This window comes from Anomaloglossus baeobatrachus, chromosome 6 (assembly GCF_048569485.1).
Source record: "Anomaloglossus baeobatrachus isolate aAnoBae1 chromosome 6, aAnoBae1.hap1, whole genome shotgun sequence".
NCBI lineage: Eukaryota > Metazoa > Chordata > Amphibia > Anura > Aromobatidae > Anomaloglossus > Anomaloglossus baeobatrachus.
Window position 1 is genome coordinate 441221765 of NC_134358.1, and position 24006 is coordinate 441245770.

A 24006-nucleotide genomic window follows, 5' to 3' on the forward strand; every position below is an offset into this window, starting at 1 on the left:
AGCCATAGGCGCGTCCGTTGCCCCAGCCTTTGCAGCAGTGTGGGCACTCCAGGCTATCTCAGCTGCTCGGTCTGAGATTAATGCGGTCATACTCTGCTCCGCAATTAGCGTCTTTGACGTCTCAGGCGTCGGTATTTTCATCCTCCGCCGTGCATGCTGTCCTGGACTCGGCTAGCCGTACAGCGGTAGCATCCGCCACTCCGGTGGCAGTCCGCAGGGCCATGTGGCTACGCGAATGGAAGGCAGATTCTGCTTCCAAGAAGCTCTTGTCCGGTTTGGTTTTTTCTGGCGACCGATTGTTTGGCGAACAATTGGATGAAACGATTGAGCAGTCCAAGGGAAAGGACTCGTGCTTACCCAGCCCAAACCAAAGAGACCTCAGCACCCTCAGCTAGGTCCCAATCCTCATCGTCCAACGGGCCACAGAAGAGCCAGAGAACCTCTTCTGCATGGCGGTCCAGGTCAGGGGAGCGGTCCCCACATGTCCAAGACCGATGGATGAGACATTCTGTCTTACGGTTACAGGATAGAGCTCAGTTCTCGTCCTCCGACTCGTTTCTTCAGAGCATCTCCGCCCCCCGAGCGAGCCGATGCACGTTTTCAGGCGGTGAACACTCTGACGGCAGGAGGAGTTGCGATCCCCGTTCCCCTTCAAGAACGTAGTCGCGGTTTTTACTCCAGCTTGTTCGTGGTACCAAGATAGGACGGATCACTCCGCCCCGTTCTGGACTTCACACTGCTCAACAGACAGAGAACCTGACGGTTCCGGATGGAATCTCTCCGCTTTGTCATCGCCTCGATGGCCCAAGGAGACTTCCTAGCATCAATCGACATCAGGGATGCTTATCTCCATGTGCCGATTGCACCAGAGCATCAACGCTTCTTGCGTTTCGCCATCAGGTCGAGTCTTCACCAAAGTCATGGCAACAGCGGTGCCGGTCCTACACTCTCATGCCTCGGGATGGAGTTTCATACTCTCTCAGCGATAGTGAAGCTTCCGCTGCATAAACAGCGCTCACTACAGACAGGGGTGCACTCTCTCCTTCGGACCCAGTCACACCCCTTAAGGCGCCTCATACACTTCCTAAGGAAGATGGTGGCAGCAATGAAGGCAGTTCCCTTGCGCAGATTCGTCTGCGTCCGCTTCTATGGCCCCTAGCGTCATCAGGGTTATCTCAAGATGTCATCGCCACCATGAGACAGCCAAGGAAACCAACGTCCGCCGAGATTTAGCCCAGGACTTGGAGGATCTTCTTATCCTGGTGCTCTGATCAGGGTTTTACTCCCTGGTCGTTTGCCTTGTCCACTTTTCCTTCTTTCTTTCACTTCAATCCGGAATGGACAAGGGCTTGTCTCGGCTCTCTCAAGGGACAAGTATCGGCGCTTTCCGTGTTTTTTCAAAAGCGTCTAGCCAGGCTTCCGCAGGTCCGCACGTTCCTGCAGGGGGGTTGACCACATAGTCCCATATTACGAGCGTCCGTTCGCACCCTGGGATCTTAACAGGGTGCCGACGACTCTTCAGAAACCATCTTTCGAGCCGATGCGGGAGGTCTCTCTATCTCGCCCTTCGCAGAAGGTGGCCTTCCTAGTGGCAGTCACATCACTCAGGAGAGTGTCTGAGCTAGCAGCGCTATCATGCAGAGCCCCCTTCCTGGTGTTTCACCAGGATAAGGGGTTCTGCGTCCGGTCCCGGACTTTCTCCCTAAGGTATCCCCGTTTCATCTCAAGCAGGATATCTTCTTACCCTTGGGCCCTCATCCAGTTCACCAATGTGAAAAGGATTTGCATTTATTAGATCTGGTGAGAGCACTCCGGCTCTAAATTTCTCGCACGGCGCCCCGGCGCCGGTCGGATGCGCTCTTTGTCCTTGTCGCGGGCCAGAGTAAGGGATTTCAGGTTTTCAAGTCAACCTTGGCTCGGTGGATCAAGGAACCGATTCTTGAAGCCTACCGTTCTTGTGGGCTTCCAATTCCTGCAGGGCTGTAAGCCCATTCTACCAGAGCCGTAGATGCTTCCTGGGCATTGTGACACCAGGCTACGGCTCAGCAGGTGTGTCAGGCGGCTACCTGGTCGAGTCTGCACACTTTCACGAAACACTATCAGGTACATGCCTCTGCTTCGGCAGATGCCAGCCTAGGTAGGCGACTCCTTCAGGCGGCAGTTGCCCACCTATAAGAGGGGGCCGTTTTCGGCTCTTTTTATCGAGGTATTCTTTTACCCACCCAGGGATTGCTTTTGGACATCCCAATTGTCTGGGTCTCCCAATGGAGCGACAAAGAAGAAGGGAATTTTGTTTACTTACCGTAAATTCCTTTTCTTCTAGCTCCTATTGGGAGACCCAGCACCCGCCCCTGTTCCCTTCGGGCTGTTGTTCTTTGTGTACACATGTTGTTCATGTTGAATTGTTCTTTTGGTTCATGGTTTCAGTTCTCCGAACATCCTTCGGATTGAATTTACCTTAGACCAATTTATAAGTTTCCTCCTTCCTGCTTTGCAACCAAAACTGATGAGCCCGTGATGCACGGGAGGGTGTATAGCAGAGGGGAGGGGTTACACTTTTTAAAGTGTAATACTTTGTGTGGCCTCCGGAGGCAGAAGCTATACACCCGATTGTCTGGGTCTCCCAATAGGAGCTAGAAGAAAAGGAATTTACGGTAAGTAAACAAAATTCCCTTCTTTTTGGTATAACGTTTTTAATTTTTAGCTATGAATAGTTTATATTTAATGGAAGCTGTTTGCATTTTATCTTCGGGCGTCGATTGTTTAGTGCTGTCTGATCTTCGTTTTAGCAGGAGTTAATTCCTGCTGGCTGGTGAATTGTTGCTGGGGTCACAGGTTGCTGAGATCCTATTACAGCCACCTCCGCCATATAAAACATGGTGTAACCTAGCCTCACATGCTGAAGACAGCTCTAGGTTTGCTCCAGCGTTATCGGTCTTTGTGTGTGTGGTTATCCAGTTTGGTGAACTGCTGGGGTGAGGGGGTGGGGGAAAAGGGGTTCTAGACCAGGGCTGCTCAGGAGATAAAGCTACCCTGGCGGTCCAGACCTGGATATCTTCAAGCCTACCTCTGAGATAAAGGACAGTTTAGGGCTCCTATTCTGAGGGCCAGTCTAGGTGCCCTAACCCCTGGTTACCATGTCATACTGTGAACGTATATTAAATTAAACAGTTTGCATTTACAATTAAGTGAGTTGTCCAGAACTGAATACCCATCTATCAACAATTTGGTTGTGCAACCTAAAATGTAATGAAAAGAAACAGGCGTCCTTATGTCGCAGACATAACCGATCCTTTGCTGTAGGAACTTTGTTCATATGACATTCTAATGTCATGTGACCACTGCAGTCTTTGCTTTTTCATCAGAGCAGATTGGCTGCAGTGGTCACATAACAATGTCCACTCTGACAGAATTGTGAAGGCTGCAACCAATCATCAGTTACTGATAAGCTACAGTGGTCACATTACATAACAATTTCACGGGACAGCTGGAGGACCCAGTGCCGACATCAGAGGAGCGCTGCCGATCTGGGAGATAACTGTATCGATTTTTATTATTATTATTTTAGGCTGCACATTTGGGCTACATTGTTTTGAAAAAGTATTCACACCCCATGAACTTTTCCACATTTTTTTCACATTCCACCCACAAATCTAAATGTATTGTATTGAAATTTTATGTTTTATACTAAGACAACATAGCAAGTATTTGTGAAGTATAAAGGAAATAATATATGGTTTTCTAAATATTTAAAAAAATGTACAGTGCCTACAAATAGTATTCAACCCCCTGCAGATTTAGCAGGTTTACACATTCGGAATTAACTTGGCATTGTGACATTTGGACTGTAGATCAGCCTGGAAGTGTGAAATGCACTGCAGCAAAAAAGAATGTTATTTCTTTTTTTTTTTTTTTTTTTTTTTTTTAAATTGTGAAAAGTTTATTCAGAGGGTCATTTATTATTCAACCCCTCAAACCACAAGAATTCTGTTTGGTTCCCCTAAAGTATTAAGAAGTATTTCAGGCACAAAGAACAATGAGCTTCACATGTTTGGATTAATTATCTCTTTTTCCAGCCTTTTGTGACTAAGACCCTCCCCAAACTTGTGAACAGCACTCATACTTGGTCAACATGGGAAAGACAAAGGAGCATTCCAAGGCCATCAGAGACAAGATCGTGGAGGGTCACAAGGCTGGCAAGGGGTACAAAACCCTTTCCAAGGAGTTGGGCCTACCTGTCTCCACTGTTGGGAGCATCATCCGGCAGTGGAAGGCTTATGGAACTACTGTTAGCCTTCCACGGCCTGGACAGCCTTTGAAAGTTTCCACCCGTGCCGAGGCCAGGCTTGTCCAAAGAGTCAAGGCTAACCCAAGGACAACAAGGAAGGAGCTCCGGGAAGATCTCATGGCAGTGGGGACATTGGTTTCAGTCAATACCATAAGTAACGTACTCCACCGCAATGGTCTCCGTTCCAGACGAGCCCGTAAGGTACCTTTTTACTTTCAAAGCGTCATGTCAAGGCTCGTCTACAGTTTGCTCATGATCACTTGGAGGACTCTGAGACAGACTGGTTCAAGGTACTCTGGTCTGATGAGACCAAGATCGAGATCTTTGGTGCCAACCACATACGTGACGTTTGGAGACTGGATGGCACTGCATACGACCCCAAGAATACCATCCCTACAGTCAAGCATGGTGGTGGCAGCATCATGCTGTGGGGCTGTTTCTCAGCCAAGGGGCCTGGCCATCTGGTCCGCATCCATGGGAAGATGGATAGCACGGCCTACCTGGAGATTTTGGCCAAGAACCTCCGCTCCTCCATCAAGGATCTTAAGATGGGTCATCATTTCATCTTCCAACAAGACAACGACCCAAAGCACACAGCCAAGAAAACCAAGGCCTGGTTCAAGAGGGAAAAAATCAAGGTGTTGCAGTGGCCTAGTCAGTCTCCTGACCTTAACCCAATTGAAAACTTGTGGAAGGAGCTCAAGATTAAAGTCCACATGAGACACCCAAAGAACCTAGATAACTTGGAGAAGATCTGCATGGAGGAGTGGGCCAAGATAACTCCAGAGACCTGTGCCGGCCTGATCAGGTCTTATAAAAGACGATTATTAGCTGTAATTGCAAACAAGGGTTATTCCACAAAATATTAAACCTAGGGGTTGAATAATAATTGACCCACACTTTTATGTTGAAAATTTATTAAAATTTAACTGAGCGACATAACTTGTTGGTTTGTAAGATTTATGCATCTGTTAATAAATCCTGCTCTTATTTGAAGTTTGCAGGCTCTAAAGGCCCCGTCACACTAAGCAACATCGCTAGCAACATCGCTGCTAACGAACAACTTTTGTGACGTTGCTAGCGATGTTGCTGTGTGTGACATCCAGCAACAACCCGGCCCCTGCTGTGAGGTCGTTGGTTGTTGCTGAATGTCCTGGGCCATTTTTTAGTTGTTGCTGTCCCGCTGTGCAGCACAGATCGCTGTGTGTGACAGCGAGACAGCAACAACTAAATGTGCAGGCAGCAGGAGCCGGCTTCTGCGGAGGCTGGTAACCAATGTAAACATCGGGTAACCAAGAAGCCCTGTCCTTGGTTACCCGATATTTACCTTTGTTACCAGCCTCCGCCGCTCTCACTGTCAGTGCCGGCTCCTGCTCTGTGCACATGTAGCTGCAGGACATATCGGGTTAATTAACCCGATGTGTGCTGTAGCTAGGAGAGCAGGGAGCCAGCGCTAAGCATTGTGCGCTGCTCCCTGCTCTGTGCACATTTAGTTGCAGTACACATCGGGTAATTAACCCGATGTGTGCTGTAACTAGGAGAGCAGGGAGCCAGCGCTCAGTGTGCGCTGCTCCCTGTTCTCTGCACGTGTAGCTCCGTGCGCTGGTAACCAAGGTAAATATCGGGTTGGTTACCCGATATTTACCTTAGTTACCAAGCGCAGCATCTTCCACGCGGCGCTGGGGGCTGGTCACTGGTTGCTGGTGAGCTCACCAGCAACTCGTGTAGCGACGCTCCAGCGATCCCTGCCAGGTCAGGTTGCTGGTGGGATCGCTGGAGCGTCGCAGTGTGACATCTCACCAGCAACCTCCTAGCAACTTACCAGCGATCCCTATCGTTGTTGGGATCGCTGGTAAGTTGCTTAGTGTGACTGGACCTTAACTTATTTGCATCTTATCAAACCTGCTAAATCTGCAGGGGGTTGAATACTACTTGTAGGCACTGTAAATCTAAAAATTTGTGATGTGCATTTGTGTTCAGACCCCTAAGTCAATAACTTTTGTAGGACCGCCTTTTGCTGCAATTGATGCTTCAGGTTTTTTGGGGTAGATCTCTACCAGCTTTGCACATCTAGAGTTAAAAAATGTTTTTGTCCATTCTTCATTGCAAAATAGCTCTAACTTGGTGAGATTGAATGGAGTTTAAAGACAAATATGCAGTCATCACAATTGGAGATTTTTGTTAACTGGATACATTGTAGTTTATTTCATGAGCTAATGTGTGGGCAGTGTAGTAACTGCATGTCTTTTTATTTTAGATCAGACCAGATGTAACGTGTGGATCTTGGATGGTGATCTCTACCATAAGGGGTTGTTGAAGTTTGCTATGGATGCCAGTAGTGTTAAGGACACATTAGTTATGTTGGTTGTAGACATGTCCCGGCCATGGTTAGCATTGGATTCGCTTCAGAAATGGGCTAGTGTTACCCGGGAACACATGGACAAGCTGAAGATTCCCCCAGAGGAAATAAAGGAGATGGAAGAGAAAAGTAAGTGAAGCATTATTTTTCGATTTGATGGGCTATTATAAAATGAAGGTTCACTTTACGACACATTATGATGTGACCTCCAGATATTTCAGAAGAGATTATTGGGGTCTCTGCATTAGGATTTCACATAATGTAATGGGAAACACGCTGACACAACTGTCATGTTTAAAATTTCCCAAGGCCCCCAAACTGCTATCAGTATCTTGCAAGCCCCCTCTGTATAATTGACGTCCCCTTCACTGTCCCAAGTCATAGCTTTAGCACAGGAGATATCACTCAAGTGTACAACGTCCTGCACTGATGCTGTGATGGATACATTGAAGGAGATGTCAGTTGTGCCAAGTGTCTGTGATTACAGCCCCCGAGGCCAGAACTAGTCCACAGCACGAGATGCCTATGGCAGATTAGTCTTGCCCAATTAGCATTTCATGACCTGCAATGCAAGTGTTTTTGCAGATGTATCAGCAGGGTTTTGTCCCACCCCACACTTGATTAAAACGCAGGAATATAACTCTGAAAGATAATGGTAGTTTTGGGGGCCATGATAAATGTGAAAGGTTCCCTTTAAAGCTGAAAAGACCTTGTCCTTCGTTCTAGTGGTTGGTGCGGTTCCCAGCTTATGACTCCTAACAATCACATTTTATGACATTACACTTCTACATAGTTTCAAAGGTTGTCAGGTTCAGGTATGAAAGCGTGCTGAATCAAAATCGAAAGTTAACATTTTTGTTTGTCTCCTGTTTCTGTTATATTAAATAGTTTTACTGCTACAAATAATAAATGCTGCAAAGTTTCAGTGCTTTGAAACATTATTATTTTTGCAAATAGAAAGATGCAGAAAATTTTCTGACAGTTTTCTGATATTTATTTTAAACTTGGCAACAATTCATATAAGTAAAGCATGTCTAGACACTAGTTAGAATGCTGTTGTTTGCCACAAGATCACCTTCCGTGAAGACGTATTGGACAAAATGTTTATCATGGTTTGAGAACAAAAAAAGTCCCAACATCGCCAGCTAGGATATTCCACTGCTGTAGTCTGGAATCTAAGAGTTCAGTCTAAAGGCCCATTTACACACAACGATATCGCAAACAAGATATCGTCGGGGTCACGGTGTTGGTGACACACATCCGGCCTTGTTAGCGATTTCGTTGTGTGTGACACCTCTTTACGATCAGTAACGATCGCAAAAAGGGGTCAAATCGTTCGTCGTGTACGCGTCGTTCATTTTTAAAAAATCGTTCCTCGTTTGGAACGCAGGTTGTTTGTCGTTCCTGCAGCAGTACACATCACTATGTGACACCACAGGAACGAGGAACAACATTGTACCTGCGGCCGCCGACAATGAGGAAGGAAGGAGATAAGCGGGATGCTCCAGACGCTCATCTCCGCCGCTCTGCTTCTATTGGGTGGCCACTTAGTGACGCCGCTGTGACTCCTAACGAACCTCCCCCTTAAAGGAGAGATTGTTCGGCGGCCACAGCGACATCGGCGAACAGGTAATTGCGTGTGACTCTGCTGTAGCGATATTGTTGGCTACTGCAGCGATCACCCCGTGACGCGCCACCGACGTGGGCGGGTGCTATCGCTCGCGACATCGCTAGCGATGTCGCAGCATGTAAAGCCCGCTAAAAAGATCGTTCAGTTCACTTTGTGTTATAAGGCGCAGTTCACTTGAGGTTGCTGACAAAGTCTGGATGAGAGGAAGATGCTTCATGACACCAAACGCGCTCTTCATCCTCCCTTGACTCCACTAAAAATGTTTCTGATGCTTTAGGAGCAGGTCTTCTGTATGTGATACTGGATGTATTCCAGATGGAATGTTTTGATACTGTAATGTCTACTTATTCCTTGAAACTCCTTTTCTAATAGAGGGCACAATGCAGAAATAGTAATTGGAATTGTGATCTGTTGGCTCTCTCCAAGTCGAAACTATAAAAAGCATAGATTGCCTCTTCCCGTGCAATCACTGGGTAAGATGTGATACCCATCTATTGCAGTATATGTGTGGAGCCAAACTCTAGTACTGATTTCCAATTCTGCAGCCAAAATACAGTTTGTAGGCTTTCCCTATCATGGTAGTCAGGTTTAGTTTTTTTGACGCAAAAGTGCCTTGTATGCATATGTAGCAAAAACTATCTGATTTGTTAATGCAAGAACGAGGCATATCTGGAAAACAAAACATAGAGAGACATGTCAATAGGCTAAAAAACTATGCTAAGAAATCCTAAAACTGTATACTTTGTACCAAGAGCATTTCTGAAAATAGATGATGCAGCTGTAATTGGGATTAAGTCAGCGTAGCTGAATTGGCATTTTTTGATTAGTCACCCTAATATGATAGAATGCTGAAGGCTCAATAGACTAAATAAAAGATGTGAAAGACTAGCTACTAACAATGCAATAATGATGATAAAATAGAACCAAATTTTATATAAGCTTGCATGAAAGGTGTGACAAGTAATAACAACCCCCTCTGTATCTTGAAAATTAGAGCAAAAAAGCTAATTTCTTTGTCGCTCCATTGGGAGACCCAGACAATTGGGTGTATAGCTTCTGCGTCCGGAGGCCACACAAAGTATTACACTTTAAAAAGTGTAACCCCTGCCCTCTGCCTATACACCCCCCCCCCGTGCATCACGGGCTCCTCAGTTTTTATGCTTTGTGCGAAGGAGGCACACATGCACGCAAGCTCCACAATTTAGTCAGCAGCAGCTGCTGACTATATCGGATGGAAGAAAAGAGGGCCCATAAAAGGGCCCCCGGCATGCTCCCTTCTCACCCCACTCTGGTCGGCGGTGCTGTTAAGGTTGAGGTACCCATTGCGGGTACATAGGCAGGAGCCACATGCTGTTTTCCTTCCCCATCCCTTAGGGGCTCTGGGCGAAGTGGGATCCTAATCGGTCTCCAGGCACTGGGACCGTGCTCCCTCCGCAGCCCCTGGGGGAATCTGCTGGACAGGAGCCGGGTATCGTCAGGGACAGGCCTGGTACTCTGAGGTACTCTGTGTCCCCTTGGGGACGGCGCATAGAGCGCCTGTGTTATGCACGCTGCAGCAGCTGCTGGGTGTGTTAGTGCGCCGGGACTACCGCGCTGACCGCGCTTGTTTGCCGGCCGCGCTTAAAACTTTACTCCCCGGTTTTTGCGGCCTAGTACCGCATATTCCCGCCCCCGGGCCTGCCAGTCAGGGGAAGGGCGGGACGCTGCACTGGACGTCAGCGCTGAGGGCTGGAGCATACTTTGTATCCTCCTCCCCCCTCACTGAGCACCGTGGGGCACCAGATTCCCGCACTTTCTAAAGGCACGCCCACGGCCCCCTCCTCCCCACAGAACGCTGGCAGCCATTCCTATCAGCATCTGACGCTGGAGAGGAGAGACAACACAGCTCTGGGAGGCCCAGGCAGGGAATCTGGTGGTCACACAACCGCTGCGGGCGGTCGGTAAGCCGCACCTGTTACTAGATGCTGGCCCCCCTGGGTGCCAAAGTGTATATTTATATGCTTATATTCTATACATTTACTCTGTACGGCCGCACTTCTTGTTTTTGGCTATATACCCTCCCTGATTGTACTCAGAGGAGACAACAGCATGTCGTCCGCAAAAAGCAAGGGTGCCAAGGCACAGGCTTACTTTGCAACCTGTACCTCATGTGCGGCTATGCTACCTGCAGGTTCCACCTACCCTCATTGTGTGCAATGCTCGGCCCCTGTGACACTCACTCAGCCGGAGCCTCTGCCACTGGTGGCCCAGGTGGAACCACCTGCTGCCACTGTCCAGGTGACAGGGACGGAGTTTGCAGTATTCGCTGACAAACTTTGAGTCTATGGATAAATGGTCTGCTAAGATACTAGAAGCCTTGCAGTCCAGACCGGTAACACAGGTCCCGGGCACTGTTGAATCATTGACCCCAGGCCCCCCTCGGTTGGAGCAGCAAAGTGCTCCTGGGGCGGCTCATAGGTCCCACGGTGAGGTCTCCGACACGGACCGCAGTCCCAGACCGCCTAAGCGGGCTCGCTGGGAGCTTCCCTCGACTTCATCACACTGCTCAGGGTCTCAGCAGGAGGACTCTCTAGAGGATGAAGCGGAGGTGGCAGATCAGGACTCTGATCCTGACGCCGCTCTCAACCTGGATACACCTGAAGGGGACGCCATAGTAAATGACCTTATAGCGTCCATCAATCAGGTGTTGGATCTTTCTCCCCCAGCTCCTCCGATTGAGGAGTCAGCTTCTCAGCAGGAGAAATTCCATTTTAGGTTTCCCAAACGTACAATGAGTGCGTTTCTGGATCACTCCGACTTCAGGGATACAGTCCAGAAACACCGAGCTTTTCCAGATAAGCGCTTTACTAAGCGCCTTAAGGACACACGTTATCCCTTCCCCCCTGACGTAGTCAAGGGTTGGGCTCAGTGTCCCAAGGTGGATCCTCCAGTCTCTAGACTGGCGGCTAGATCCATAGTTGCAGTGGCAGATGGTGCATCACTCAAGGATGCCACTGACAGGCAGATAGAGCTCTTGTTGAAATCCATCTATGAAGCTATCGGTGCGTCCTTTGCTCCGGCATTCGCAGCCGTATTGGCACTCCAAGCTATCTCAGCTTGTCAGTCTGAGATTAATGCAGTCACACGTGCCTCTACTCCGCAGGTTGTGTCCTTAACATCTCAGGCGTCGGCGTTTGCGTCCTACGCCATGAATGCGGTCCTGGACTCTGCGAGCCGTACGGCGGTAGCATCCGCCAATTCGGTGGCAGTCCGCAGGGCCATGTGGCTACGGGAATGGAAGGCAGACTCTGCTTCTAAAAAGTTCTTAACCGGTTTGCCATTTTCTGGCGACCGCCTGTTTGGCGAGCGATTGGATGAAATCATTAAACAATCCAAGGGAAAGGACTCATCCTTACCCCAGTCCAAACCAAACAGACCTCAACAACGGAAGGTACAATCGAGGTTTCGGTCCTTTCGGCCCGCGGGCAGGTCTCAATTCTCCTCGTCCAACAGGCCACAGAAGGGTCAGAGGAACTCCGATTCATGGCGGTCTAAGTCACGTCCTAAGAAGAACGCCGGAGGAACCGCTCCCAAAGCGGCCTCCTCATGACTTTCGGCCTCCTCAAACCGCATCCTCGGTCGGTGGCAGGCTCTCCCGCTTTTGCGACGCCTGGTTGCCACATGTCCAAGACCGATGGGTGCGAGACATTTTGTCTCACTGTTACAGGATAGAGTTCAGCTCTCGTCCTCTGACTCGTTTCTTCAGAACATCTCCTCCCCCCGAGCGAGCCGATGCTCTTCTTCAGGCGGTGAGCACTCTGAAGGCAGAAGGAGTGGTGATCCCTGTTCCCCTTCAGCAACGGGGCCACGGTTTTTACTCCAACTTGTTTGTGGTGCCAAAAAAGGACGGATCTTTCCGTCCCGTTCTGGACCTAAAACTGCTCAACAGACACGTGAAAACCAGGCGGTTCCGGATGGAATCTCTCCGCTCCGTCATCGCCTCAATGTCCCAAGGAGACTTCCTAGCATCAATCGACATCAGGGATGCTTATCTCCACGTGCCGATTGCACCAGAGCATCAGCGCTTCCTGCGTTTCGCCATCGGGGACGAACACCTTCAGTTCGTGGCACTGCCTTTAGGCCTGGCGACAGCCCCACGGGTCTTCACCAAGGTCATGGCAACAGTGGTAGCAGTCCTACACTCTCAGGGACACTCGGTGATCCCTTACTTAGACGATCTGCTTGTCAAGGCCCCCTCTCAGGTGGCATGCCAACACAGCCTGAATATTGCTCTGGAGACTCTCCAGAGATTCGGGTGGATCATCAATTTCCCAAAGTCAAAACTGACACCGGCCCAATCACTGACATATCTCGGCATGGAGTTTCATACTCTCTCAGCGATAGTGAAGCTTCCGCTGGACAAACAGCGTTCACTACAGACAGGGGTGCAATCTCTCCTTCGAGTCCAGTCGCACCCCTTGAGGCGCCTCATGCACTTCCTAGGGAAGATGGTGGCAGCAATGGAGGCAGTTCCTTTTGCGCAGTTTCATCTGCGTCCACTTCAATGGGACATTCTCCGCAAATGGGACAGGAAGTCGACGTCCCTAGACAGGAACGTCTCCCTTTCTCGGGCAGCCAAGGCCTCCCTTCAGTGGTGGCTTCTTCCCACTTCGTTGTCGAAGGGGAAATCCTTCCTGCCCCCATCCTGGGCGGTGGTCACGACGGACGCGAGTCTGTCAGGGTGGGGAGCGGTCTTTCTCCACCACAGGGCTCAGGGTACCTGGACTCAGCCAGAGTCCTCCCTTCAGATCAATGTTCTGGAGATAAGGGCAGTGTATCTAGCCCTAAAGGCGTTCCAGCCGTGGCTGGAAGGCAGGCAGATCCGAATTCAGTCGGACAACGCCACGGCGGTGGCATACATCAACCACCAAGGCGGCACACGCAGTCGGCAAGCCTTCCAGGAAGTCCGGCGGATTCTGCTGTGGGTGGAAGCCACAGCCTCCACCATCTCCGCAGTTCACATCCCGGGCGTAGAAAACTGGGAAGCAGACTTTCTCAGTCGCCAGGGCATGGACGCAGGGGAATGGTCTCTTCACCCGGACGTGTTTCAAGAGATCTGTTGCCGCTGGGGGAAGCCGGACGTCGACCTAATGGCGTCCCGGCACAACAACAAGGTCCCGGCATTCATGGCACGTTCTCAAGATCACAGAGCTCTGGCGGCAGACGCATTAGTTCAGGATTGGTCGCAGTTTCAACTGCCTTATGTATTTCCTCCTCTGGCACTGCTGCCCAGAGTGTTACGCAAGATCAGGTCCGACTGCCGCCGCGCCATCCTCGTCGCTCCAGACTGGCCGAGGAGGTCGTGGTACCCGGATCTGTGGCATCTCACGGTGGGCCAACCGTGGGCACTGCCAGACCGACCAGACTTGCTGTCTCAAGGGCCATTTTTCCATCTGAATTCTGCGGCCCTCAACCTGACTGTGTGGCCATTGAGTCCTGGATCCTAGCGGCTTCAAGGTTATCTCAAGAGGTCATTGCCACTATGAGACAGGCCAGGAAACCAACTTCAGCCAAGATCTACCACAGGACGTGGAGGATCTTCTTATCCTGGTGCTCTGATCATGGTTTTACTCCCTGGCCATTTGCCTTGCCCACTTTTCTGTCCTTCCTTCAATCCGGAATGGAAAAGGGTTTGTCTCTCGGCTCCCTTAAGGGACAAGTCTCGGCGCTCTCTGTATTTTTTCAAAAGCGCCTAGCCAGGCTTCCGCAGGTACGCACGTTCCTGCAGGGGGTTTGCACATAATCCCTCCTTACAAGCGTCCGCTAGAACCCTGGGATCTGAACAGGGTGCTAACGGCTCTTCAGAAACCACCTTTCGAGCCAATGAGGGATATTTCTCTTTCACGCCTTTCGCAGAAAGTGGTCTTCCTAGTGGCAGTCACATCACTTCGGAGAGTGTCTGAGCTAGCCGCGCTGTCATGCAAAGCCCCCTTCCTGGTGTTTCACCAGGACAAGGTGGTTCTGCGTCCGGTTCCGGAATTTCTCCCTAAGGTGGTATCCCCTTTTCATCTCAATCAGGATATCTCCTTACCTTCTTTTTGTCCTCATCCTGTTCACCAATGTGAAAAGGATTTGCACTTGTTAGATCTGGTGAGAGCACTCAGACTCTACATTTCTCGTACGGCGCCCCTGCGCCGCTCGGATGCGCTCTTTGTCCTTGTCGCTGGCCAGCGTAAAGGGTCGCAGGCTTCCAAGTCAACCTTGGCTCGGTGGATCAAGGAACCAATTCTTGAAGCCTACCGATCTTCTGGGCTTCCGGTTCCTTCAGGGCTGAAGGCCCATTCTACCAGAGCCGTGGGTGCGTCCTGGGCTTTGCGACACCAGGCTACGGCTCAGCAGGTGTGTCAGGCGGCTACCTGGTCGAGTCTGCACACTTTCACGAAACACTATCAGGTGCATACCTATGCTTCGGCAGATGCCAGCCTAGGTAGGCGAGTCCTTCAGGCGGCGGTTGCCCACCTGTAGGAAGGGGCCGTATTACGGCTCTATTACCGAGGTATTATTTTACCCACCCAGGGACTGCTTTTGGACGTCCCAATTGTCTGGGTCTCCCAATGGAGCGACAAAGAAGGGAATTTTGTTTACTTACCGTAAATTCCTTTTCTTCTAGCTCCAATTGGGAGACCCAGCACCCGCCCCTGTTCCCTTTGGGCTGTTGTTCTTTTGTGTACACATGTTGTTCATGTTGAATGGTTTTCAGTTCTCCGAACATCCTTCGGATTGAATTTACCTTAGACCAATTTATAAGTTTCCTCATTCCTGCTTTTGCACCAAAACTGAGGAGCCCGTGATGCACGGGGGGGTGTATAGGCAGAAGGGGAGGGGTTTACACTTTTAAGTGTAATACTTTGTGTGGCCTCCGGAGGCAGAAGCTATACACCCAATTGTCTGGGTCTCCCAATTGGAGCTAGAAGAAAAGGAATTTACGGTAAGTAAACAAAATTCCCTTCTTTAGCATCATATTCTATTTTTTTTTTTTTTTTTTTTTTACACACTACAAAATTAGTTAAATTCAATTGTTTTCGTCTCTGAACCAATTTAGCTGTAGAAACCAGTAGAATTTCCGACCTTTCTAAAAATGTACTGCACAGAGTCCAGATTGTTTTTCCTAATTATATCTTTTTATTTTTTTCTTCCCCCAGTGGTTAGAAATTTTCAGGAGTATGTAGAGCCTGGAGATGACTTCCCTGCTTCTCCTCAAAGAAGAAATACATCCTCACAAGATGATCGGGATGAAAGTGTGACTTTGCCTCTTGGAGAAGACACGCTTACCCATAATCTTGGCATTCCTGTAGTAGTTGTTTGCACAAAGGTAAGTTGGGATTGCTGGGACAGCATTTTTGGCACCAGTTCTCCAGGCCATGAGGCATTGGTGAATAACTGTGACAGCATACATGGTTCACAACTTAGTGGAAGGGCTTCATTCATATTCCCTTTGCTTTTGCCTTTCTCATACTCCAGTGTTTTTAGATAAAATCTTGGGTATAATAAAACTACTGATATGAGGCTTGCTGAGAATTCACTGTCTTTCAATATACAGATCTCTATCTGCACCATATTCATGTTTTGGTCAAGAACTGGATGACACAAAACATTTGGATTAGTAGTTTTGTTTTTTGGCTTTTTTTAAACTAATTTCTACTGATCTAAGTATTACTGTCGAAACAATAAACACCGGCTGCACTTTTCTGCTACACTTCTAAAATTCTAATTAAAGGAGTTATCCGGCTTATTTTGACTTTTTTTTTTATTATTACACTATTGGGCTATATTGGGGCAGGTAAGTAGATAGAGACCACTTACCTGCGCTGCTGTAAGCCCCTCTCCCCTGGCTCAGAGTGGTCATGTGACTGCTCCTGCCGCGATTTTGCTGCTTCCGGTCATTTCATGTCAACATGGGCAGGACCATGTTGACATGCAAATCTGGAACAGCCCCCGCACCCCGTACTCTCCCCGCCCACGGCATCACTGCCAGCACCGGGCCCCCTGCTCAGGATAGCAGGAGTGCCCGTGCCGTCTGTGTCCCGCTCCAGCCCCGCGGCTGCCTTCATTGCAGTGTGTGTGTGTGTGTGTGTGTGTGTGTGTGTGTGTGTGTGTCTGCCTGCATGCAGAGTCTCACCCTGCAGGTCTGGCAGCCGCCAGGAGGCAGATGAGATCATTACCTGCTGTGACGATCTCCTCTTCACTCCTGTCAGTACGGTCACTGCCGCCTATCCCCGCTGCGTTCTCACGTCACTAGCGGTGACGTCACGGGCGATACTGCTGAGAACGCGAAGGGCATAGACGGCAGTGACATCGCTGACAGGATTGAAGAGCGCGTCACAGCAGGTAATGATCTCATCTAACCTCCTGGCAGCGCTCGTCATTCCCTGCAGTGACCTGGGCTGACCTATTGATGTTAGCTCAGGTCACTGCATTGCTCTCCCAGCCAATGGGGAACATTCTGTTCTTCATTGACTGAGGGGACATTGTCTATGGTATGGATAGTCATGTGTCCCTCTTATTGGATTACGCCGAACCCGGATTTGATTGTTCTTTTCAATAAATTGGTGAAAGAGGGAATGTTTTGGGGAGTGTTTTTTCAAATAAAACTTTTTTTGTTGTGTTTTTTTTGTTGTTTTTTTTTGTTTTTTTTTTTTATTAGTGACTGGGTTGGTGATGTCGGGTATCTGATAGACGTCTGACATCACTAACCCCAAGGATTGATGCCAGGTGACATTACACATCTGGCATCAACCCCGTATATTACCTCGTTTGCCACCACACCAGGGCAATGGGATGAGTTGGGGAAAAGTGCCAGGATTGGCACATCTAATGGATGCGCCACTTCTGGGGCGGCTGTGGCCTGCTATTTTTAGGCTGGGGAGTGTCCAATAACAGTGGACCTCCCTAGTCTGAGAATACCAGACCACAGCTGTCTGCTTTTTTTTTGTTTTAAATTATTTAATTTAAAATAGTGTGGGGTGCCCTCTGTTTTGGATTACCAGCCAAGGTGAAGCTGCCAGCTGTGGTCTGCAGGCTGCAGCCGTCTGCTTTACCCTAGCTGGCTACAAAAGATAGTGGGGAACCCATGTCGGTGTTTTTTTTTTAATTATTTATTTTTCTTCGTCGCTCCATTGGGAGACCCAGACGATTGGGTGTATAGCTACTGCCTCCGGAGGCCACACAAAGCATTACACTAAAAAGTGTAAGGCCCCTCCCCTTCTGGCTATACACCCCCAGTGGGATCACTGGCTCACCAGTTTTCGGCTTTGTGCGAAGGAGGTCAGACATCCACGCATAGCTCCACTGTTTAGTCAGCAGTAGCTGCTGACTATGTCGGATGGAAGAAAAGAGGGCCCATATGGGGCCCCCAGCATGCTCCCTTCTCACCCCACTGGTGGTTTGTAAGGTTGAGGTACCTATTGCTGGTACGGCGGCTGGAGCCCACATGCTGTTTTCCTTCCCCATCCCCCTGAGGGGCTCTGAGGAAGTGGGATCTTACCGGCCCCAAAGCCCTGAGGCCGGGCTCCATCCACAGACCCATTGAACCTGCTGGATGTGGAGCGGGAGTGCCGTTCAGGGACATGGCCCTGCACCATTCAGGTACTCTGTGTCCCCGTACACACAGGCACAGCACACTCCAGACTTGCTGGGTGTGCTAGTGCGCCGGGGACAGTAAAGGGTTACAGTCACTGCAGCCTAGCTGAGTGACTTTATTTATTGGGAACTACCGCGCCGGACGCTCCGGGAGCGGCGGCGCGGCTGGGACTTGTAGTGCGCCGGGGACTTAGCGCCGACCGCGCTTTTACGGCGGCGGCGCTCATAAATCCAGTCCCCGGCTTTTGCGGCCTAGCTCAGCTTCGTTCCCGCCCCCACCCTGTCAATCAGGGTAGGGGAGAGACGCTGTACAGTCAGCAGCGCCGAGGGCTGGAGCCTTATTTACATGCTCCAGCCCTCTCACTAGACACTGTGGGACGCCGGTTTCCCGCTCTGACTTGGGGCACGCCCACGGCCCGCCCCTACTCACACGAGCCGGAGAAGGACGCCGGCAGCCATTCCTGCAGCCCGAGCTGAGAGAACGGACTCTGGGCAACCAACAGGAATAGGGCGACCACACACCCGCTTATAGGCGGGCGGTAAGCGGCACCTGGGGTGCTGACACTAAATACCGCAGTTTGTCTATTTGTATTTAAGTACACTGCATAGGTCGCTATTTCGGGCTATATGCCCTCTTAGATGGCGACACATCAGCAGCAGGAAAGCATGGGTGCTACGGCACAGGCTTTCTATGCTGCTTGTATTGCACGTACTGAAGTGTTCATGTGTATTTATGCTTGTATGCTATACACTGCACTGTACGGTCACTAGTCTTGGCTATATTCGCCATAGAATGGCTAGACTACAGCAGCAGAAAAGCAAGGGTGCTGAGGCACAGGTTTTTTTCTATGCTGCTTGTATTGCAGGTGTTGCAGTGTTCATTTGTACTTATGCTTGTATGCTATACATTGCACTGTATGGTCGCTATTCTGGGCTATATTCCCCTAGATGGCTAGTCTACAGCAGCAGAAAAGCAGGCTTTCTATGCTGCTTGTATTGCATGTGCTGCAGTGTTCATTTGTACTTTATGCTTGTATGATATACATTGCACTGTACGGTCGCCATTCTTGGCTCTATAAGTCGGCAGCAGCATATAAGCAACACAGGCTTTCGATGCTGTTTTTGCTGCATGTGATACTGTTCCACGGCACTGCTCCCCATTGGGTGCAATGCTCCCCTGTAGCACTTGGTCAGCCGGGGTCTCTACTTGACGTGGCCAAAAGAACCACCTCTCAACCCTGTCCAAGGACAGGGACGGAGTTGTAATGGGATAGAGACTTGCAGTCCGGACAGGCCATGGGCAATCTGGATCATTGCTCCCTGGCCACCCTCACTTGGATTAAAAATCGGTGCTCCGGGGGGGGTCCCAGGAGGCTCTCTGTATGATGAGGTAGACGTAGCTCATCAGGACTTTGATCCTGACACCGCTCTCACTCCGGATACACCGGATGGTGACGCCATAAGGAATGATCCTATAGCGTCCATCAATGGAATGTTGGATCTTTTCTCCCTCAGCTCCCCCAGCGGAGGAGTCAGCTTCACAGCAGGAGAAGTCCCATTTCAAGCTCAAACGTATATTGAGTATTGTTTTGGCCACGCTGACTGCAGAGAAGCAGTCCAGGAACACCACGCTTCCCAGATAAGCGTTTTCTCCAAACGTATTAAGGATACACGTTATCACTTTCCCCCTGACGTGGTCAGGCGTTGGACCCAGGGTCCAAAGGTGGATTCTCCAATCTCCAGGCTTGCGGCTAGAGCCATAGTTGCAGTGGAGATGGGACTTCACTTACAGATGCCATTGACAGACAGATGGACTCTGGTTGAAATCTGTCTGTGAGGCTATCGGCGTGTCGGTTGCTCCGGCATTCACAGCCGTATGGGCACCCTAAGCTTTTCAGCTGTTCTTGCGCAGCTGGTCTTGAGCACAAGTACATCTGTGCCGCAGGGGCGTCCGTAACCTCGCAATGTCTGCATTGCGACTTACCCTATTAATGCTGTCCTGGAAGGACAGCCGAGGTTTCGGTCCTTCCCAGGCTCGGGCAGGTCCCAATTGTCCTCGTCCAAAAGGGCTGAAAAGCCTCAGAGGGGCTCAGCTGCCGGCCGGGCTCAATCACGCCCAAGGAAGGCAGCCGGAGGAACCGCTACCAAGGCGGTCTCCTCATGACTCTCAGCTCTCTCATCTTTCCGCATCCGCGGTTGATGGCAGACTCGCTCGCCTTTGGCGACATTTAGCTGCCACAGGTCACAGACCGGTGGGTGAGGGACAGTGTGCCCACGTGCACAGGACAGAGTTCTGTTCTCGTCCTCCGACTCGATTCTTCAGAACGTCCCCACCTCCCCACCGAGCAGATGCTCTTCTGCAGGCAGAAGGAGTGGTAATCCCGGTTCCTCTTCAGGAACAAGACACGGTTTTCCTCCAATCTGGTTGTGGTGCCAAACAAGGATGGCTCTTTCCGTTCCGTTCTGGACCTAAAACTGCTCAACAAGCACGTGGAGGCCAGGCGGTTCCGGATGATACCCTCCGCTCCGTCATTGCCTCAATGTCTCAAGGAAATTTCCTAGCATCAATAGACATCTAAGATGCTTATCTCCACGTGCCGATTGCTACAGAGCACCAATGTTTTTCTACATTTCGTGATAGGAAACGACCAGCTTCAGTTCGTAGCTCTGCCATTCGGGCTGGCGACAGCCCCACGGGTGTTCGCCAAGGTCATGACGGCAGTGGTAGCAGTCTTGCACTCACAGGGACACTCTGTGATCCCTTACTTGGACGATATACTTGTCAAGGCACCCTCTCAAGAGGCATGCCAACTCAGCCTGAATGTTGCGCTGGAGACTCTCCAGACGTTCGGGTGGATCATCAACTTCTCAAAGTCAAACCTGTCACGACCCAATCACTAACGTATCTTGGCATGGAGTTTCATACCCTCTCAGCGGTAGTGAAGCTTCCGCTGGACAAGCAGCGGTCACTACAGACTGGGGTGCAGACTCTCCTTCAAGGTCAGTCGCACTTCTTAAGACGCCTCATGCACTTCCTCGGGAAGATAGTGGCGGCAATGGAGGCGGTTCCGTTTGCGCAGTTTCATCTGCGTTCACTTCAATGGGACATTCTCCGCCAATGAGACGGGAAGTCAACATCCCTGTACAGGAAAGTATCCCTTTCACAGACGGCAAGGACTCTCTGCAATGGTGGCTTCTTCCCACCTCATTATCACAGGGAAGATCCTTCCTACCACCGTCTTGGGCGGTGGTCACGACAGACGCGAGTCTGTCAGGGTGGGGAGCGTTTTTCTCCACCACAGGGCTCAGGGTCCGTGGACTCAGCAGGAGTCCACCCTTCAGATCAATGTTCTGGTAATCAGAGCAGTGTATCTTGCCCTACTGGCTTTCCAGCAGTGGCTGGAAAGAAAGCAGATCCGAATTCAATCGGACAACTCCACAGCGGTGGCATACATCAATCACCAAGGGGGGACACGCAGTCGGCAAGCCTTCCAGGAAGTCCGGCGGATTCTGATGTGGGTGGATGCCACGGCCTCCACCATATCCGCAGTTCACATCCCCGGCGTAGAAAACTGGGAGGCAGACTTCCTCAGTCGCCAGGGCATGGACGCAGGGGAATGGTCCCTTCACCCGGACGTGTTTTCAGGAAATCTGTCGCCGCTGGGGAAGGCCGGACGTCGACCTAATGGCGTCCCGGCACAACAACAAGGTCCCAACCTTCATGGCACGGTCTCGCGATCAAAGAGCGCTGGCGGCAGACGCCCTAGCGCAAGATTGGTCGCAGTTCCGGCTCCCTTATGTGTTTCCACCTCTGGCACCCTTGCCCAGAGTGCTACGCAAGATCAGATCCGATTGCAGCCGCGTCATACTCGTCGCCCCAGACTGGCCGAGGAGGGCGTGGTATCCGGATCTGTGGCAGCTCACGGTCGGCCAACCGTGGGCACTACCAGACCGACCAGACTTACTGTCCCAAGGGCCGTTTTTCCATCGGAATTCTGCGGCCCTGAACCTGACTGTGTGGCCATTGAGTCCTGGATCCTAGCGTCTTCAGGATTATTCCACGGGGTCGTTGCCACCATGAGACAGGCTAGGAAGCCCACGTCCGCTAAGAACCACAGAACGTGGAGGATATTCTTATCCTGGTGCTCTGCTCAGGGAGTGTCTCCCTGGCCATTTGCATTGCCTACCTTTCTTTCTTTCCTGCTATCTGGGTTAGAAAAAGGTTTGGCGCTCGGCTCCCTTAAAGGTCAGGTATCGGCGCTATCCGTCTTTTTTCAGAGGCGTTTGGCACGCCTTCCTATGGTGCGCACGTTCCTACAGGGGGTTTGCCATATCGTGCCCCCGTACAAGCGGCCGTTAGATCCATGGGATCTGAACAGGGTACTAGTTGCCCTCCAGAAGCCGCCCTTCGAGCCTCTGAGGGAGGTTTTCACTTTCTAGACTATCCCAGAACGTGGCTTTTCTGGTAGCGATCACATCTCTTCGGAGAGTGTCTGGGCTAGCAGCGCTGTCATCCAAGACTCCCTTCCTGGTCTTCCACCAGGACAAGGTAGTGCTGCGCCCCATTCAGGAGTTTCTCCCGAAGGTGGTATCCTCTTTTCATCTTAATCAGGATATCTCCTTGCCTTCGTTTTGTCCTCATGCAGTTCATCGGTATGAGAAGGATTTACATTTGTTAGCTCTGGTGAGAGCACTCAGAATCTACATTTCCCGCACGGCGCCCTTGCGCCGTTCGGATGCACTCTTTGTCCTTGTCGCTGGTCAGCGCAAAGGGTCGCAGGCTTCTAAGGCCACCCTGGCTCGATGGATCAAAGAACCAATTCTTGAAGCCTACCGTTCTGCTGGGCTTCCGGTTCCTTCAGGGCTGAAGGCCCATTCTACCAGAGCCGTGGGTGCATCCTGGGCATTACGACACCAGGCTACGGCTCAACAGGTGTGCCAGGCAGCTACCTGGTCGAGTCTGCACACTTTCACCAAACATTATCAGGTGCATACCTATGCTTCGGCGGACGCCAGCCTAGGTAGAAGAGTCCTGCAGGCGGCAGTTGCCTCCTCGTAGGGGAGGGCTGTCTTGCAGCTCTAACATGAGGTATTTCTTTACCCACCCAGGGACAGCTTTTGGACGTCCCAATCGTCTGGGTCTCCCAATGGAGCGACGAAGAAGAAGGGAATTTTGTTACTTACCGTAAATTCCTTTTCTTCTAGCTCCTATTGGGAGACCCAGCACCCGCCCTGTTGTCCTTCGGGATTTTTGGGTTGTTTCGGGTACACATGTTGCTCATGTTGAACGGTTTTTCAGTTCTCCGATGTTACTCGGAGTGAATTTGTTTAAACCAGTTATTGGCTTTCCTCCTTCTTGCTTTTGCACTAAAACTGGTGAGCCAGTGATCCCACTGGGGGTGTATAGCCAGAAGGGGAGGGGCCTTACACTTTTTAGTGTAATGCTTTGTGTGGCCTCCGGAGGCAGTAGCTATACACCCAATCGTCTGGGTCTCCCAATAGGAGCTAGAAGAAAAGGAATTTACGGTAAGTAACAAAATTCCCTTCTTTTTGCTAAATACAAGGCTAAGCACCCTTTAGTGCCACATGAAAGTCACTAAAGGGTGCCAGCTTAGAAAATGCAGGGGGGTGGGACATTATATAGGTCTTTCTCATCTATCTATCCATTATCTATCTGTCTATCGCTCTATTCATTCATCCCCCTGTTATATATCTATCTATTCATCTCTATATCTACTCATCTATTTACTTTCTTGCTTCCATTTTTTGTGGTCCGCAAAAAAGGAAGGCACACGGATGACACACGGATGCCTCCGTGAAAAAATGGACCGTTTTTTGCGGACCGCAAAAACGGAACGGTCATGTGAATGTAGCCCACATGTGTTCCCTATGGGGGTCGGAATCTGTACAGAACGATGGTGAGGTGGGGGTCGGTACAGAGCGGCGTGTGTGTGTTTGTGGGTGGGGGAGGGTTGCAGAGCCTGATGTGATGTGGGGTGCAGAGTTCCGTGTGTGTGTGTGTGTGTGTGTGTGTGTGTGTGTGTGTGTGTGTGTGTGTGGCGCGCAGAGCCCGATGTGGGGCTGTTATTTTTTCATTGCTAGAGTGATAAC

The 24006-nt window shown here is 50.4% G+C and overlaps 1 protein-coding gene across 1 annotated transcript in view; it reads left to right on the forward strand.

Annotated features, from left to right (window-relative positions):
- Nucleotides 1-24006, forward strand: part of DYNC1LI1 (dynein cytoplasmic 1 light intermediate chain 1) — a 70317-nt gene that overhangs the window by 16813 nt on the left and 29498 nt on the right. The window contains exons 4-5 of the mRNA XM_075315239.1: nucleotides 6546-6776; nucleotides 15459-15628. Of these exons, the coding sequence (XP_075171354.1) occupies nucleotides 6546-6776; nucleotides 15459-15628 (401 nt within the window). The remainder of the gene's footprint in view (nucleotides 1-6545; nucleotides 6777-15458; nucleotides 15629-24006) is intronic.